Source organism: Sipha flava, unplaced genomic scaffold (assembly GCF_003268045.1).
Source record: "Sipha flava isolate LNK unplaced genomic scaffold, YSA_version1 68_pilon_pilon, whole genome shotgun sequence".
Classification (NCBI taxonomy): Eukaryota; Metazoa; Arthropoda; class Insecta; order Hemiptera; family Aphididae; genus Sipha; species Sipha flava.
This window is the reverse complement of record NW_020273608.1, coordinates 361,532-382,949: the sequence shown is the minus strand read 5'-3', so window position 1 is coordinate 382,949 and position 21,418 is coordinate 361,532. Positions and strand designations below refer to the sequence as shown.

At 25.3% G+C, this 21,418-nt stretch overlaps 1 protein-coding gene across 6 annotated transcripts in view; it reads left to right on the top strand.

Annotated features, from left to right (window-relative positions):
* The window catches only part of LOC112691990 (adenylate cyclase type 8), a 171,990-nt gene that overhangs the window by 82,356 nt on the left and 68,216 nt on the right, over positions 1–21,418 (top strand). For all 6 annotated transcript variants that reach the window (XM_025566483.1, XM_025566482.1, XM_025566486.1 and 3 more), the window contains exons 3-4: positions 4,901–5,000; positions 5,077–5,128. In XM_025566483.1, coding sequence (XP_025422268.1) covers positions 4,901–5,000; positions 5,077–5,128 — 152 coding nt within the window. The remainder of the gene's footprint in view (positions 1–4,900; positions 5,001–5,076; positions 5,129–21,418) is intronic.

The following is a 21,418-nucleotide window of genomic DNA, read 5'->3' as shown; positions in this document are numbered from 1 at the left end:
TTTATTATGAGTAGGGCAGTGAAGTGTTGCATTTGCATGTTTTTTGTAAATGCTTATATTTATTGCTGAATGAACTTAAAATATATTTCGTTAAACTCTTATTTAAAAAAAAAAAAGAAATTATATTACAATAAATGCAATTTTGGCGATTTTTTTTTAATTTTACTGTAATTTTAATTATTTTTTGTAATATTTGTATGTATTAGATTTGTAGATATTAATAAACTAGAAATTTAAAACTATTTTACAAAAAAATATAGGATATCAAACAATTTTTCGTATATTAAAAATTATAAGTGGAGAAATACAGTCAATGGAGAGCTTGCCAGAAAACTTGACCCACAACGATTTAATCTGCTTCAAGTACGCCCCAATAACAACTATTGACGTGAAAAGAAGTTTCTCCGATATAAAAATTTGTTGTACGATAACAGACGATCATTCGATTTTGAAAACTTAAAAATCATTTGTTGTGCAATTAAACAATATAAGCAATTTTCATATTTAATTTTTATTATGACTATGTATTAAGTATATACGTATCAAATATATTTGATTTTATTGATTATAATTAAATTTTTTCAATGCAATTTTTAATATAATTTAATGCAATAATGCAATCAATTTAGTGAGTTTTTAATGCAATAACTTCACTGCTCTAATTATGAGCAAACAGTTACTGGGATAAGTCCACTTAATAAAAATATAAATCATTAATGTACTCTGATGTATGATATTTTAAATAAATTAAAAATATATATTATTAATTCTTGCAAATCATGTTTCTTTAAAATAACTTTACTTCATAATTATTGTAAGATTTTATTTGTAAAATGAATTGCGCTTGTAATATTGTCCGTATAATATACACCTCTCACATTTATATACAAAATACAAGGCAACCCCGCCGTGTTTAACGAAAATATGTCCCGTTACCCTAACAACCCCGATACATGAGTACCATACACGAATAAACGGTGAGAAACGTGTACGGTGTGACCAGCGATAACGCGTTAACACAATAATATTGCCATTACCTAGACCGAAGTCCGTTAGCTACAAGTGTATAAATAAAAACAATTTTAATTCGAATATACAGAATGCACGTCTATTAATAGCACACGTAGATTCTAATAATAGACGTTTAAAAATATTTATAATACGCTAGTCTCATACTATGTACGTGTAACTACTTTACAGGTATTAAATCATAATACGCATTTTTGGATTGCACATTTTCATGATACATCGTGGTCAGATGGGTAAAAGATATATTTATTTATTTTTTTATTGGTTAAAGTTACGAATTTCCCAAATGCAGTCTGTCGTATATACTTTTTAAGAATCGTGGCATTTTTGCTCTAAAAATGTGATATCCTTATCCTTTATTGTCCATTTTCCAAAAAAAAAAAAAAAATAATTCTTGACTATTTTTCTCTACTTTCCATTTTCTACCAATAAGAAAATTAAGAATAAAAATAAGCTATGTTTATGTTTAATATAAATTAAATAATTGGCAAACATGTGTTTAAATTCATAAAAATAGGTAATGTTTATGTTTGATACAAATTAAATAATTGGCAAAAATGTATATTTATGAATAAAAAGAAGTTAGCTAATATCGGGACCAGCAAAATATTTTAATATTTGAAGCAAAAATAACATAATTTAAGAAATAAAAACAATTAGAGGAAAACAGAATCCATACCTTTTTATTTGTTTAATTATAGTTACCCACATAAATGTATTATACAATCGGTGTTGGCCTTGTCGTCAAAGGGCCCAGGCAGGGTATAAGAGATTTTTAAGTGGTCAACCTACCCAACTACTCGTAAATTATTGATTTCTTTATTCATATTTGTGTCAATTAGATAAATTAAATCATATTATAAATTTAAATTAATTTTAAACTTCTACAAGCTCTATATTATTCAATTTGTATATCTTTAAACTTTATAAAATAAATTATAATACTAATTTTTTATTATTTATATTTATTTTATTATATGAGTTTCACAATCTCAACAATTTTTTAAATCCAACCAACTTCAATTTGTTAATATACCCACATTTGGAATAAACCTTAATTCAATACTATCAAGTATGCTATCAATAATTTAAAAAAGATAATATTTTACAGCAATGGATTAATATTTTGTATATTATCAAAAGTATTTTATCTAAATATTTTATTATTCTTCGAAATGCTCTTGTTTATTTATTTTAAAAAATCTTTACATTTTATATACAAAAAATAATTTCTATCAACATTACGTTTTTTAAATTTGATTTTAAATGTTGTAAGCGTTGATTAAGCTTATGCATAGTTGAGTGATATTGTTTTTTTGGAGATTCACAGAGAGTGGAATAATCACAGAAAATATTAAATAGTTTAAAAATTTAACAATTTCTCTAAAATAATTAGCCATGAACTTGGTAGAATTGTTAAAGTTTGCTTGTAAGATCCCAATTAAAAAATAAAAAAATTTAACAAATTTTTTATTATAAATAGTATTATTTTCTAAGATTGAAAAATTATAAATATTAATGATTAAAGATAATTCCTTGTCCTGAAGTATTGTCATAATTTTAAGTTTTGATTCATGAAATAAGTATAAAGGATATTTTAGTTTTTAATGTAATTGAAGTCTGATGTTTTTAGATATAGACTGTTATATTTTATAATAAACGATCCAATGATCGGAATAATATTTCCAATAAGTTGTATAATTCTGGTAAAATTCTTGCAAACAATTTAAATAAGTAATCTTTTTTGTATCAAGTCATTTACAATGTCACGAAGTTAAATTACAAGTTGATCCAAAACACTTATGTCTTGGGTATACTGTCGATCATTATAGAGAAATAATTATAAGTATGAACTTTTACAATATTATTTTAAATTAAATAACTAATGTGCGTAATTATTTTATTATTAATAAAATGTTTTGAAATAAATGTAACTAGTGACCATCGAACTTTATTATTTTTATTATTTGACATGATTTTATAGATTTTTAGTGTGATTATTGACTATGCTATTGTATTTTACCAAAAACATTTCACGTTCCTAAAATAATGCCATGATTTTGAGTTCAATTCACTAATGAATAAGTATCCTTTATCCTATTTTCTGTAATTAATACCTTGAGTTCCAATAAATATTATTATAATGATCATTTGTTTCAAAATTTTCCTACGGTTTTAACTTCTTACGCGTGATGAGAAAAAACATAGTGATTAAAAAAATTTTCAATACATTAATCGCAACTGAATTTAAAGGAAATAATTCGATAATTTGTTGCTGTGTCGAATATTTATAAATTATAATGTACTCATATAATGTGTGTGTGTGTGTGTGTGTGTTTTAGTATATTGATTAAAATAAAAAGCTCGGGGTCCAGGCAGCAATAGCTGCCTAGCTGCTTTGATGAGGTTAACCGTATCGACACTGTATACAATATATATAATGAATGGAAATAAGCACGAGTATAGATATAAACTATATTGTATATCTGCATATCCTTTATCATTCAAGTAAAACAACAACTTGGTCAACGTATCAAGTCAAGTTATAGTATTGATAATTAAATTTAAGTTTGTAAAAATATTTTATTATTTACATTTTTAAGGTAAGCATATTATATGCTTTGTATTATACTGTTGTTCGTTTTATCTTTTTAACATTTTATAGTGATATAAATTTGTTTTTATTATGAAAGTTCACGAATAGCTAAGAGCATGTTGATGATATATAATGTTAAACTACAATAAAAAAATAAGAAAAATATAAATATATTTTATATATAAAATATATAAATTTATTAAAAAAATTAATAAAATTTGAATTCAAAAATTTTTTTAAGTGACATTCTTATGTATTTTAATGTAACGATACTGTTACTGTCGTACAGAGGCGAATTCAAGGCTTGAAAATTATAGGTTGGGCTATATCTTAAGGCCACTTACTAGAACTGAAATTAATTTATAAAGTTCACCTTGTAACAAACTGTTTTTAAGTTCATTCATAATTATCATTAAAAATATTAAAATTTATTTTGTTTTATGGAGGATTTGGTTTTATACGTGATATGGTATAGAGATGTTTTACTTTTCAATGCATAGTGACATCATTTGGGTGGCAACTGAGGAATTTGCTCCAGTCTAGTATTAATTTAAATTTATTGTTGAAATACTTAAAAAATATAAGAAGTCTTCGGGAGGCCGAGTTTGTCAACAAATATTAACTGTGTGTTAGCTAACCTTCTGACCCGTCCCTCTAGATTCGTCTTTGGTATTATTACTATGGTATACATTTCTTTAAACTTATTTCCCATCAGTAGTTAAACAGGACTTTTAAAAAATTCCTTTTTTGATAGGTTTACTTATGGTAAAAAAAAAATAAAATAAAATAAATAAATAAAAACGTTATAAAGATGAAATAAGAAGTCCAAAATGTTGATACTTTTAAATGCAAAAGATAAAACAAATAAAAAGTGCTTAAATGTGTGTCTACTGTGATATATCCACTATATTTATTGTTTTCCTATTCGACTAAGTTTTAATTGAACCTTGGATAATGCGTGAAAACAATGTTAAGTATATTTAAAATATACCATACTTTAAGTTTATATTTTAACATCAAGTGTACGCAAAAGAGTAGTATATTAAGGGTACATTATTATAATGATAATAAATTGGTTGTATATTTCTTCTACTTTTTCTTGTATAATACGAAAATATTATTTCGTATATTGATATAAATTATTTGAAAAATTTATGAAAATTGCATGTATCGGTAAAATAATTAATTTTAAATCAATATGGATATTTCTGTCGTACTATACTAATCATTAACTACTTATTATTTAATATTAATCATCATTTCCTTGTATTTCAGAGAACTATGGTTGAGAGCAATCCATCGAATACACAGTCAAAAAAGGAGAAATCTGCAGGTCGATTTACAAAATGCAAATTCCGTTTCAAACATGACAGTGGTATAGTTTAAATATTTTTTTATAAAAATAATATTAATCACTACATATTATGATTGTTTACAAAATTGGTTTTTAGGATACATTTGATGGTACAGATTATAACACCAACAATACGTCACAAATTCCAGGTAAAATTCTGGAGACTTATTTATAATAGATAATACGTATACACAATGTATTAGTATTCAACGTTAGAGTTTTTCAGAATTGTGAATTATGTTCAGAAGATTTTCAACATTTTGAATTTCTAGGGAATCATAACAAATTCGAATTGTTTCGTGTTTTTGATATATCGAGTAGAATCAATTTAAAGAAATAAATTTTCTTATCATTTATATATTTTTCAGTTTCATATTTCAACTGTACGTTGTAACTAAACGATTATAGAAAATACAATGTTATAACATATTGTTTATTCCATAGTATGTAATAAACGAGTTTATTTTCAAAACTTCGGTGCTGGTTATTGAAAATATTTTATCGAAAGAAAACCATTTGGAGTACTTTCAATTTCCATAACACTATAAAATAAATAAATAATTTCTTTTCAAAAAAAAAATAAATAAATAAATAAAATTTTGGAAATATAATTTAATGAAGTCAAAATTAATATAAATTGTTAAGTTCTTATTTATTTTACAACTCATATAAACATATTTGATATGTTATATGAACATATATTTTATTACTATTCTTCAAAGTGTATACAAGTATACAAGTTACAGTATTATATTGTTATACGAAATTTAAATTTACTAATTCCAAGAAGCTAGTGAGAAAAAAAGATCGTGTTGGAACTGTAATATCACTATAACTATCTCGTTAAATGCGTTTGCAGTTGAGATGGTTTTCGTTTTTATTGTAAAGTAATTTTTAATGATTACCTATTCAATATATTATGAGTTAGTTGGTATATTATAATATAAATTACCAACTAGCTCATAACTCGTACTAAAATACTAAAGAGAAAAGAAAAATCGATGTTTTACAGTGTTAAAAGTTATTTGTGTACATAATATATACTTTATTCTGGGTACATCAGGTGGTTAATTATTATTATAACGCTTTCGGTTTGTTTATATTATACTGCGTTATGCGTTATTGATTTAGAGAATTTTATTTATTTATTGTCATAGATTTTATCGATTTTAAATTTTAGTTATTATTTTTTTTTTTTATTACCTATTCTTATACTGCAAAAAAAAAATAATAATAATAATCGATACCATATGTTTTTTACCATATTTTAAATTTAAGTATACATTTATTACCACCAGTAAATAAACTAGGTAGATACTTAAAAAAAAATGTTTAAATATTTCATTATAATAGTAATTCATTTTTTTTTTAACCCGTCATAATTTAATGCGTATGCAGTGTCAAGTAGTTAATTGAAAAAGTTCTTGGATTACAGTAACTATATATATGCATAATTTACAATGATAAATTATAATTGAAAATTGGTTGAAATTATTTAAAATTTTAGTTTAAAAACGTATTATTTATTGTTAAAATTTTGTATTAGTATTTTTAACTATACATTTCACTCAAAAACATTGATAAAAAAATTAAACGATATCAAATATTATTTATAAATTGTAGCATGTTTAAATTACTTTGATTTAATCAATGATTATATTCTGTTCTATAAAATTATATAATATATATATTACAGTTAAAGTATTTAATTCCATTATTTTATGAATTAACTAGGAATTTCATGAATTACCTGCAAATGTTTTATTTATTTTAAGCCGAATTAATAATACTCGTAGTCACATTGTTTATTTGTATATGCAAAGATATTGTGCCGTTTTGAATTGTACATTATTTTTTTTTTTTCTGCAAACATACCGCTTTTTATTATAATTTTGGTTCAAGTTCACTTAGAAAAAACCCTGATCAGATCCCAGTGCCTACACAGTTTCCGCAGATCGTAATGTAATTCTTTGAAAAAATAAAGCTTTGTAATTTGTCACCTAATTGGCTTGCAATATAATCCAAAATAATTTATCATCCTAAAATCTTCTGGTTTAACTAGAATTATTTACAAAAAATGGTTTTCTTTGCATAATAATTATAATTCTGTATCATAGTAACTCTTAATTAGCCGCTAGTTCATAGTAGCACTTCTAATCTTTCCATCAATTTAATGATGTCAGCGCTGGCACAGTGAAATTCTCCAAACCCTCCCGAGAATATTGCTAGTGGGCGTAAGTTAACTATGTGCCTGAAAATTTTTCTGGACCATAACCATATATAGAGGATTTCACCATCCTACATTTTTTTAATAGGTAGGTTGTTGGATTTTCCTTACTCGTTTCTAATGCAGTTTAAGATGATCCACGAGGCACATGGTTAGTTAAAGACTGATGTTTTTACTATTGGATTTTCAATCAGTGATGAATTTCTTATATTGAACTCTAACCATAATAGTTTAATCACAGTCATTTAGCAAGCTTTATTTTATCATAATAAGTACTCAAAATATTTTTATTGTAAATAATATTTGTTGAAAATTGTTATAATTCATAATCAACTACCTATTACATTAAAGCAATACAAATATCAATATAAAGTTTCATTAGTGAGTGGTAGCAGTTATACTTCTATAGTTTTATATGGACTTATATTAATAACTCAATGATATAAAACATAAAAATGGTAATTTTCTTAAAAAAAAAAATTTAAAAAACATAGGATTACTATTTTAATTATTGACTATAAATATATCTGGAAAAAATATGAAAAGTTGGACTGAATAAAACATTAACTTATTTCATTTCAGTAGGTAATTTTACAAATTGATTTATCAAACTTTGCATAAATGTATTAATTAATTTTACAGTGTTAAAGGAAGACGTTTTTTTTTAAATGCCAATTCGTCTAGTACTTGATTGCTTTCAGTGAGATCCTTTTGATTGATTGATAACCCATTAAGTCTTTTCTAGAGAAAACAATTATAAATTAATTACATTTTATAATTATTATTTAGTCTTAGTAAAATAAAAAAACAGACCTACTTGGCACATAGTATTACGAAGATAAGTCTATCCTTTTTAATGAAGACAATTATCTTTTTTTTTGTGCAGTTGATGCAGAATCAAGTTAGAGATTTACATATATACGTTAATGCATTTTTAATCCAATATTAAAATATTTTATTATATATCCACAATTCTATCATGTAATGTCAATAAAGAAAAGTATTCTAAACAAAAATATTGGAGGGGTGTTTTAACCCCCAGAAAGCCTCCCCGTTAATACCCCACGGATCATACATAATTAGAGATTTAAATAATTTTACCGAGTATGAGATAATAGTAAATCATGTGCCTACGGTTTTCAATTATTGAAGAATCGCCAGATTCAAAATGTTTTGTTAACAAAGTTATAAATACAGAACAAATACTGAAAAAAAGAAGGATAATAATAATATACGATAAAAATAATTATCAAGCAATAAATAATATGTATCAGATTTAAATTTCGTGCAAACGAATTATAAGCTCGATGACGTATAATGTTCTACAAATATTTTCTTTTTATAAAATAAATTCATATAATGTACGATTTAGAGTACAAGTAATTGAGATTTATACAATGATAATTATCTACAATATTAATATTGAATACAAAGTGTGAAAAATGATTTTCTTCATTTTGGTTAAATATTTACGTATGAATGTATTCATATACTATATACTACTCATATATCGTTTCAAGTATTAAATAACTTAACAACAATATGTGATTTAAATTTTTTATTTAAATAAGCTTTACATAGTATTACGTTTTAAATCATGTTTCACAGTAAAATGATAAAATAGTTGGTAAAATATTTTTAAATCGTTCTTATAGAGTTATAAGACAAAATGTGTTAGGAAATTTTAAAGCTTAACATAAAATGTATGTATGTTTATACTTCGTGAATTGGATTTTAAGATTAAAGTAACATTAAAATAAATTAATGAATAACTTGAAACGTTTTCATATTTGTTTTATACAAATCATTTTACCTTATTTTATGCGTAGTTGATTTTTATTTCTTTGTGTACTACTATACCCTCATTAAAAATTGTGTTTTAAACATCTGTTGCAGGTTAATAAAGTATATTCATAAATTCTGAATACTCACAGTTATTATTGAACATGATGTACCTATTTTTACTTCTTATTTATTTAAAAAATAAATATTCTTAACAGATGATATAGTGTTTTTTAAGCATGGGGCAGCAAAACATATTAAACTATTAATTTTTAAAGCTTGGATGTAGAATTATGTTGAAGAGTACACAAGCAAGTACAAGTTAGGACAACAGTTTTCATGGTATTATGAATAAAATTATCAATTTATTTTAAATTTAGTCAGTAAAATTCGAGTAATTCGAGTTAAATTAAATTAAACAAAGAGCTTTTACGCTTAAATAACAATTAATGTTCAAATAACCGATTTAAATAATTAAATTGCCCAAAAAAAAAAAAATAAAAATATATATATATATAATGATTTTATTTAAAAAATAAACCGATACTATTCACGTTTTTTCAAGACAGTTGAGTGTTGCAATTTCGATTCAGTAGGTATTTGTTTTTGTCTACATAATACGATTTGAGTATACGGAAAATTTAAAAATAACAGAAGGTTCATATATATTTTTTTTTTTAATGCTAATATTGTTTTATATCTTAAAAAAGCATAAAATGCATCATTTGTTTTCCTTAAAAAAAACGTGTATACCAACATATGTATCGGCTGCGTAAACGCTCTTGGAATTTCTTATTTAAAGGTTAGATACTATAGAGCAGCGTTTCCCAAACCGTAGGACACGTATCCATTGGGAAGTGCATGCATTTATTGGAAGATACACAGAAAATATTTGTATTGTTTATGATAATACCATATATTTATTTTTAGATCTACAGTAAATTTCTTACATTTAAATAATAAAAAATGTTATTTTATTTATTCACGGAAGGCGTTATTTAATTAATTTTTTTATTTTGAGGGTGCGTGACCCAAAACAGTTTGGGAACTGCTTATTTTATAGAGTTCAATTCAGTTTATATATACTATGATACAAATTACGAAATTCAATAATACATTTACATCAGTACTTAACGAAATCATATACATTCTTCAAATCCATGTACTTATCTATAGACTCAAAATACCAAAAACTTGAAGAATTGTCTTCAAACTCTCTTAGTACAATTAATAACATTTAAAATGTATATAAATGTAAAAAAAAAACAAAAACCCGTTACAAATGCTGAAGAAAACGTATTTTGTATTCAAATATGTTGGATACTAGGACATTTAAATATCAAAGGAAATGAGATTAGAAATCATGCCGCAAAATACGCAGTAACAGACGAAGTAAAAACAATTCAGGACTATGACAAAACAAAACGTAATATCTCTAAAAGTTGTATAATACTACCAGGAGTAGCATGAAATTTGGATATACAAAAATACTTGAAATAAAACAAAATGTAAATTATAATAGATTTATCCAGAAAATACGAAGTAATATTTACTAGACTCTACAAAGCTCAGATCCAATTTTCTCACGACTGCAAAATTAATGAAAGTGACGCCTCCCCTCACCCATATATGTCCAGCTGGTTGCATTCAGATAATCGTAAAACGCATAGTGACATAATGTATGTAAAAATACCTGAAGAATTATCGGTCAATATCTAATTTTACTTGCAAATAAAATCAAATGTATAAAAAAAAGGAACTGCAAAATAAACTGTTTATATTGCAGTTCCTTTTTTTTACAGTTACTGTAGAATGTCATATTATACATGGTTATTATTTTTATATTTACACCGTATGTATTTTATTTTTATTAATATAAAATTAATATAAAAAACATTAAATTTACAAATTTACACATTTACACATTTACAAATTTTGTAAAATTCTTATTATTTAAGTGAGCATTTAAATGTACAATCATCTTTATGTTATTAAACATTGCGTTTCCATGGCCAATGATGCCGCGTGTTATTTTTAAATAAGAAAAATAATACAATAATAATATTTAACAATTATTAGATTCTTTTAAACATTTCTATTTTCAAGATAATTGTAAACGTTTAAATAGTTTATAATCTTATAATTTGGAATTGATTATAGTTGCATATAAATGTTTAAGTAATAAGGAATTACTATTTGTACGCCGGTATGGCGTGGGATAAAGACTCCTTAAATAGTTTGTTTAATTTACGTTTTTGTTACCCTGATCCAAACTCCATGGTCACTAAACATGGAAAACGCTAACACTTTTACAATGAATGCGTGCGATAAACGGAAACAACATAATGTGACATTCTGCGATTGAAACTAAACGTATACAACAAAACATTACCAATTGTTGGTTTTATGAACAATAATAACGAACAAATACTTTGTTATTACTATTCTATCACATATAGAAGTTAGAAAATTCAATAAAATTCCATCCGTCTTATTATATTATGTCCTATCACATATAGGAATTAGGATATAATATGATGAGACGGATGAATTTTTTTTTGAATTTTCTCATAGAGCATTTAGTAATCAGCCGTAGAAAAAAAAATAAATTAAAAATTAACATTTAGACCATTACATTACAATACTGGTGAATTATGCTCATTATTCTCAACTATATACTATATATTCTATTGTTGTTTTTATAAACGAACAATAACATTAAACGACAATGTAAAGGTGGAGTCAATATTTGTATAATACTCGTATATTAGTTTATGACAATAAGAGCCAATCAATTATAGAAATAATAAGACAAATGAATACGAACTTTTCAAAATAATAATCAGAAATTACAAAGAAAGGTTACACTCTTAATGCTACGGTACATAATGTAGTGGTACTTATTAATTATAATAAGACTATTATACATAATTCAAAGTAATATATCTAAAGTTTTATTGAATATGACATAACATTGTTATGATCGTTGTTATATGTTAAAGTCGACCATTAATCCACTTACAGCTACGATGACTTACATAAAAAGCTATAGTATATTTTGGTTATACGAATTGACTGAAACTATTTTGTAAAGAATATTCCGTGTAAAAAAATGATTGAAAAAATGATAAAATAATCATCTGATCACCCTATATCAATCAGTAATAAGTATATTATGTGAGTCATAGTTTAATTTGTATTTAGTTAATTTTAACTATGTTATAACAGAAGATTTGTCACGTGCTGTAAAATGGGATAGTATAATAATAATAGCATTCGTAGATACCAACCTAAATATTTAGTCAAATCACATTTGAAATGTGAATAGGGTTTAATAATAATGTAAATTGCTCTGGAGTTCATCCAACTTCATTTAAAATCTATAGAATTTATAGGTGTAAAAATTGGTGGAACTCCAACAGAAAATTAAATCGGAAAATGTTGCTAAGATTTAAAATCATAATTACTCAAAGCTCTTAACGTATACACTATTGCTCTTCCATCGTTTAAGGCTTTTTGTAATTTAAGTTAATAAAAATATAAAATAAAACAAAAAAACTGAAAATAAATCAAGTACTTTTTAACAAGATTAAAAATAGTACTCTCCTGGCTAATTTTATACTATTGAGAACCAATTTATACAAACACTATATTGTTTAAACATTTCAATATTTTTATGAACTCCTCGAAACAAAAAAGGTAATATGGTTAAATTAAAAAAGCTTTTCACTGTCTACGTATCAGCGTAGATGAATATTAAATAAATATTAGTATCGTAAAGCCGATTGCCGATTATTATACATAAAATTATTTAGGTAGCTTAAAAAAATATGCTTGAGTCAGAACATTTAAAGTTATCTATTTTGCTCAAGCTCGAATAGTGTTCTCCTAAGGTATTTCTGTATAAAACTGTACATAATTCATACATATTAATTATTTGTATCTTATTAATTTATTGATTAAAATCCCTTTAGGTTGTACCTATGAATTTAATTTATTCTTAGCTTAAATTTAGAAATGTTGTACAAATTTGTGAACAGATGATTTTATTGTTTATGTATCTATATATCAACATCAGCTTTCTGATTTGTACAGTACAAGAATAAAAAACAATTGTTATTTAATTGTACCACGTTTTCATTCTAATTTTGACCTTATATAAATAATAATTAAAGGAGCTCTTTTACTTGGTAAATATAATATTAATTTAGATAACTTTGATAACTATAAGAAATATTTAAACAACTTTGCTTCATATATTCAAATGTTTATTATTTTGTGAATTAAATTTATTATTTTAATGAATATATTTTAAATATTCATATGTTATAAAATGTTTTTCTTATTAATATTATTCATTAGTAATATCAACTCAATGTATCCGTTTCAAATATATGCTTATCAGATGCACTTACAATTAGTTTATTTTTATTAACTCATATTCTGTGGAGGCAAAATACATATAAATAATTGTTATTATACTAAGAAATACTATCAGTAACCAACACATAAGCGTGGTCGATGTGGAAAACTTCGAGGCAGAATAATAATTTTATAACGAAATGCGATATCACCAAAGTGAGAAATTTAAATTTAGAAATACTTAAATATTTATTTAATATTTTAGTAATTGTTGAATGGATGTTGTACGAGTTGAGGATATCTAAAACCATAAAAGAAAATGAGAATGATAGAATGGCTTCAGCACCCTCAGTTTTTCCATTATAATAAGGGCTACAATACAATTGCGCGCGGTCCTTATCAACGGTACCTTTTTAGGTGTACGATTGCGCGTGCTAAATTATTTTTGATTCTAAGCAACGTTGCCAAATATACAGATTATAGGTGCATGGTAAATATCCGATTAGATTCCGATTGTGGTGATCCGTACGTTTTCATTATTTATATTATTTTTCATTACTTATATTTATATTTATTGCATTGTGCCAATCAGGCAACATAACATATTTATCATATTACAGTCCATATATTCACACCAATCTTTATTTATTTGTTTTAATTATACTTATTTTAATACCAATATCAATAATCAATAATTATTAAGGCGAACAAGCCAAGCCCTCTAATATTGTTGGGCACTTGCCGCGCCGACAATACACATACAATTTAACCTAACAACATATACGACAAATAACAAATTTTTTTATAATTTTTTTTAATAATAATAATTATTTTAAATTTTAATAATAAGTTGGCAACGTGGCATCTAATTTCACGCGCAATCGTACGCTTTTGAATAGTCAAAAGCTTGTTCTTTGTTATTCCGGCACCGCGCGCAATCGTATGCCCAAAAAGGTAAAACGCGCGCAATCGTACTCCATCGATAATAAGGACCCCTGTAGTAGTGGTCTTTATTACATCCAATTGGTGTACACCGAAATCCATTCGTACGTCACCATTCGCTTAAGACAACTTACCATGTATTAATTTATGTTAAAATATAATACAGTATAATACGCATCGTTTTGCGGTGGTACCGGAGTACGGTCAGCCGCGCCGCAAAAATAAGATACTCCGTACGCGCCGCGTATAAATAAATCACTTGCAAGTCAAAGCTATTTCCCGTAAGCAAAATTTGCAATTATCACCACTACCGCTGCCGCCGCCAACGCCGCCAGGATTGTTACGGTACTGTAATTGATATTTTCAGCACAACGACACAATAACACTAATTTTCCCAGTAACATTTGAGTAATGATGGATAGGCGGAACCGTATGAGAATATAATAGCAATTCGTGTATAGTGCATCGTCGTAATCAATTGGATTACGATATATATGTTACGGTCCAGGTGGACAAATCAGTCATTGTAATACAATGCTCGGACATTGTATACAATTTCTAAGATATTTGGGCAAAATAAACAATAAATATTTAATTCCCATATAGAATAGTCGTTGAATACAATGCTAAAACTGGTGTGGGCAATGTGAATATTAGAGCTGTTTTAGAGTATTGTATTTTATAATTTCTTTTAAGCACTGCTTCTTACCGGTTACAATACCTTTTATCAGTAATGTCAGTGGTACATAATCAATAATTTTTGGGTATTTTCAAATGCAGTCCATCGATAACTAACAATTCATATCGTAATTATTATTATCTTGGGACTCTATGCAGCCATATTTATCATAGCTGACATAACACATACTGCCGTTTAGTGCTGTGTTATATTTGTGTAGTATTTATACGTTTAATTTTTAAAATGAAAAATACATTTATTAATCGTTTAAATAATATTTTAGAGATAAACTTAACTGTACACATTTAAGTTTACTTATATAAACTTATAATACATTTAAAATAATTAGAGCCGAAGAAAATGAAAACTCCAAATGATTATAAATTTATTAAGATGTATGATACCATGAAAATGTGTAGTGTGGAAAGACTTGTTGTCCCAGTAAATTAAGGTAATCAAATTAAATATTACGTGCATAACGAAGAACTTTTTAATACTCTGCATCAAACTCATTTATCGATCGGGCACGGAGATCGTAGTAGAATAGAAAACGAGTTAAGTAATAAATATAAAAATATAACAAGGGAGGCAATTATATTATACTTGAACTTGTGCGAATCATGCAAAAAAAAAAAGGAAGTACTAATAAAAAGGGCTAAAAATGGTAGACAAACCTATAATATCAAAAGAAATTAACTTACGAGGTCAAATAGACATAATTAACATGCAGGTACAGCCAGATGGTAATTAAAAGTTTATTTTAGTATATTAAGACAATTTAACTAAATTTGTAAACTTACGTCCTTTAACTAATAAACGCACTGAGGCAGTTGTGTATGTTTTACTGGATATATTTACAACTTTTGGTGCTCCATATATACTACAAAGCGATAATGGCAGAGAATATGCAAACAAGGTGGTAGAAGAATTATGTAGCATATGGAAAGACTTAAAAATAGTACATGGTAAACCTTGCCATTCTCAAAGTGAAGGTTTAGTAGAACGTGCTAACCAAGGCACAGAGAATATGTTAGGAACGTGGTTGCACGACAATAAGACCAAAAAATGGAACGATGGCATAAAATTCATAAAATTTATTAAAAATAGAGCTTTTTATTATGGCATTAAATTTTCACCGTGCTAAGCTATATTTGGCTTTAGTGCTAAAATTGGATTAAATAATTGTATACTCCCAATGTATGTAGTACCAAAATTAAAAACGGAAGAAGATTTAAAAAAAGCCACTGTCTAAGAGGAAGAAAATAAAAAAAAAAAAGAGAAAGACAATGAAGTGATTACAAAAGAAAATGAAGAAAATTACAATTCTGAAGATGCATTCACTTTAGAAAACTTTCTATTCACACAAAAAGAAATGAATCTGAAAAGAAATGCAAGCAAATAAAATGAAATTTATTTTTAAAAGAAAATTTTGTGAAGGAAACATTAGAGAATCGATAAAAATAAAATACCAGATGTAAATAGAGTTCGAAGCGACTTACGTTCAATTTTGGCAGTAATTATGTCAGGTATTATAAGCAATAACATTTTAAATATTATTTAGTATACCTAATATGTTAATTTCTAATTTGAAAAAAAATTAGAGTGGAAGATGGAAATTATAAATTTATAAATTAAGTACAACCAAAGATAAATTGCAACATTATTATAGTAGAAATTAATTTACTATTTGCAAGGAGAAATTTGTAAATGTTAATGAAGTATCAGATATTTAGTCACTAAGAGAAGTAGCTAGGCTCTTTTCAAATCTAGAAGGCCAAGGCTATGACCCCTGCACTTGTGGTAAAAAATGTGAAACAAGAAGATGAAAATGTAAAGTTTCTGAAATGTTATGCAACTCTAAATGCCATAATGGTAATATTTGTAAAAATAAATAATTAATATAAATACAATTTTTTCCTTTTTTGTATAATACTGTGTATATAATATGTATTTTGTTCACTTGTCACTTTCAGTAACGGCCATTGTATACAATGTCTGGTTTAAGTGAATAATTTTTTACATTGTTTGAATAAATCGGACATTGTAAACTTTGTCCGGTCAGTGTTTACAATAACCAATTATCCATTTGGACCATAACATATATATATATATATATAAATGTTTATGTTATTTTAAATTTTAATGATATACAAAACAAAATCCCGGGAAATCCGTATTCTATTTACGATTAATTTGAAATATTATAAAACGTAATTTTATGTGATTTCAAAAATAATTAAAACGTTGTTTATTTTGACTAATCCAAGTCCGATGATTTGAATAAATATATATACTTACTCTTGTAATTTTTGTATACTTAAGTAATAAATAAATTATTTTGCTTTACAATTGTTACACTATTGTATTTTTGTGGTGCGGAAATCGGGAAGTGTTTTAAATAGGACTGATATAGGTAGGCGGGATATTGGAAGTAGATTAGTTATCTAAGCTGCTTCGCTTAAGCATTTATCGAGTATTTTGATAATATATTGATAATAAATTGATGATTTTGATTTCTGTTAAAACACGTTTAAACTTTAAAATTACATAACGAAAAATTATCATTCAGTCGGCTGTAGCTTTGGTGCCCGTTAATATATTCGTTTATCGAAGTGTCGTGTTTATTGAGCATACGAATTATTTTTGTCTTAAGTTTTTTAAATAAAATGGATATCGATACAAAAAAATATAAAATAAAAGGAGGCACTGAAAAAACAGAGAAAAAAATTATAACTTTTAAAAACTCAAGCATCAAGTTTCAAGTTATTAAAAGACTTTTTTTAAAAAAAAATTATGAAAGTAGTACGGCCACGATACGTTGTCGATAAATATGTGTATATATAATACATCGTCTATTCAATTTATAAAAAAAGCGAGTAGATTTTGAAAATACACTTTCTGTGTAGAAGAAAATTCAATAAAAGAACAACTGAAAGTTGTTATTTGTTTGAAGTCGATACTAATTTGGAAAATAAAGTAATAGATACTACTAGCTGACCCGACAAATATTGTTTTGTCATATAAATTATTTCTAGAGAATATTTTGCTAGAAAAAAAATAACTAATTTAATATAAGTGTGTAAAGATGTGATATATAAGTGGAAGAGGTATAGAGTATTGTAAACGGTAACGGAATATAAAAATGGAAAAACATTAAACATTTTTTTTTTAATAATTTATTAAACTTGAACTTTTAAAATTATATGTAGCGCTAATTATGACAATATTAGTAAAAAACAATATCAATCCCTTAATGCAACAGAGTGTACAATATTTTTTGTTATCCCATCTTTCGCCTACAAAAACAAACTGGATGGTTTCAGAGCACGCCACGTATAATTGTCCGTGTGAAAAACATGATGTGCTCAAATCTAACCTCCATAAAAAAAACAAATTATGGATAGAAGTGCAGTTCTACATAGAATTATCAATATTTTAAAATTGATTGGCAAAAATGGTCTTAGCTTTAAAAGGTCAATTGAATCTGCCTATACTCTTAAAAATGAAAATGTAGACTATGGAAACTTTTTGGAAATATTAATATTAATATCTAAGTACGACATCACTTTAAAAATCCATATAAATCAAATTGTTGGATTAAGTAAAAAAAAAAAAAATAACATAATTAAGTTGGAAGTAGCCGTGGACAAGGTGACTTAATATTTTTCTTTCAAAAACTACATTAAATTATATAACTGATTCAATACGTGATTTAATAATTTCATGCATTGCTGATGAGGTCAACGAAGCTAAAATATTTACTATTCAGATCGAGATAATAGAAGATATAACGTTACCGACCAATGTTCTGTAATTATGAGGTGTATATTTTAGTGAAATATTACTTAGGTACATATTTTAGGTTTTAATAACTAAGTAAGAAATTAAAAGTGTTTTACTGATATATGAATGACAAAGTCCATGAATAATATAAATTATTTAGTGTTTCTCCGTCAACTGGAAATTAATTTGTGATCAAGTATGTGTAAATTAAAAATTGGCAAATATTGATATGAAAAATTGTTTTAGAAATGCTTTCGACATTGCAGCAAATATGCAAGGTCAGTACAAAAGTTTAACCTCCTTGTTATAAGGAAAAATTTTAACCCAGCTACATACTTGGTGCTACGCTCATGTTTTTAATTTAGTCATGATAGACATTCTGAAAAAAACCATTATTCAATTACTTTATTTGGGCTTTTAAGCTCGTATGCAGTTTTTTTCGAGAATATATACCACATACGAATATTTTAAAATATTTACTCTCAGAATCTCGTATAAAAATAATTATTATTAAATTTATATATATATATATTATAAAAAAGAATCTTTGGTACTCTTAACGACCCCAATGAAAAAAATTCAATATTTTTAACTCTTTTTAATTGCGTTGTATGAAATTTCTGAATCAGATACACTCAACTCTATAATTAAGTATAACGCAAAAACCTTTCTTGATAACTTTACAACATTTTAAACAATTGTCACAGTTTATATGTATTTTTTGTTCATACATCTGTACTTTCTTATTATTTACAAACTCAGAATATGGATGTTCTTCATGCGCATCATATGTTACGAATAGAAACTACTTTAGAAAGTTATACTCAAGAAATTCTCTTTTAATTGTTGAAGCAGCAAAACAATTTTCAAATGGGCTAATAATTATTTTGAGCATTAAAACATTGAAATAACTAGTCATGATAATTATTCGGAAATTGAAATTCGTAAAAATAAAATAATGGATGGTAATTTGGACAAAGAATACATACCACCCAGTACTTATCAAAAGTTTGCTGTTAATGTATATAATGTAACATTTAATATACTAATCAATAGTATGGAAATAAGATATTTCAGTAAGAGTATATTTCCTACCGATTCTGTTTTTTACAACCTAGCAAATTTCACGAAAATTTTCTGAAAAAAACATTTACAAATTTAGTTGAGCATTTAGTTAATCGTGATGAAACTATAACAAATGCCAACATGATATCTGAACTTAAGACTTTTCTTTTAAATTGGACCATTTAAAATTAATACTCGATGAAGAGTATGAATTTGATCTTTGATCTAAAAGAAAGGGTTAACAATTCAAAATTGGAAATTGAAAGTAAAAATGACAATATTATGCAATAAAATTAAGGAGTGTCGAAATTGTATTTTGTGTCGCTATAGGTTAGGTACTGTATATATACAGTACTACTGAAATAAAAGGTTACAAGACAAAATTTTTTGCATACAGATTTATTCTGTCACTGTTGTCAACACAAGTAACTTGTGAAAGAATGTTTTCAAAATTAAAATATATTCTCAATAGAATAAGAAATTTATTAAGCCATGATCATTTGGAAACATTTATGCTTTTTTCATCTAAATTTTATATTTTGATGACGTTGGATAATGAAATCTTAATCGACATAATTTCGTAAAAGAGCTCAAACCTTAAAAAAATAGTTAATATGTATTAATTTGTAGTCTACAATCTAAATATATATATTTATATATATTTTAAATAAAAATATAATAACAATATAATAATAATATATATAATATAATAATGTAATAAAAAATATAATAATAAAAAAAAACTAACCAATTTTCTATTTTCTTAAATCGTTGATAACAATGTTAAGTATTCAAATTCTCAAGATAATATAAAATCATTTTATAAGAAAATATTATTTTTTTTTTTAATGTTGTTTTTATACCTAATCGAAAATATTATACGTACATGTTATGTTTGTAGACATAAATTATTAAAAATAATTAAGTGCAACACATATGGTAGGTATATGTATAGTAAGTATTTGCTTTTATCTTATGCGAAATAAATGATATTTTTTCGTTGAAATATCATTAAAATTTTATTCTGAAATTAGTGACCATATATGCACTCACATCAAAATAATTAAGTTTACTTAGAGATAACTTATTTGTTTTAAATAATTAAAACACCATACGAATAATTATTTATGTTCTCTTAAATCTAAATTATTAGATTAGATATTATATTTAGTATTTATAATTACTTAAATCGAAGAAACAACTTTGTTATAATTAGTAGTTAAAGTTGCAATTAATTTGGAAAAAAGCGAGATAAAATGATAGATTTATTTTAATCTCTATGCACAATGAAATACAAAAATACGTACAGTTTAATGTTTATGACATATTCGTTTACAATTCCGGGAACAGCGTTATAAATAATAGAATCCGTATAGAAAAAGTTTTTTGTCATTTTCGTAAAATTTATACTTCTTGTGTTCTACAAAAGTTTTTAAATTATATGCTAAAAAAAACACAATTAATAATTGTAAAATCCAATTTTTACAACAAGTAATAATTGTTAAATTATAAAATATGCGTGCGTTTTAAACATTCTATTTCATTCTGAAATGCGTTGTTTAGTATTTGTCCCGAAACGTTATGTTATACGAGTGTACA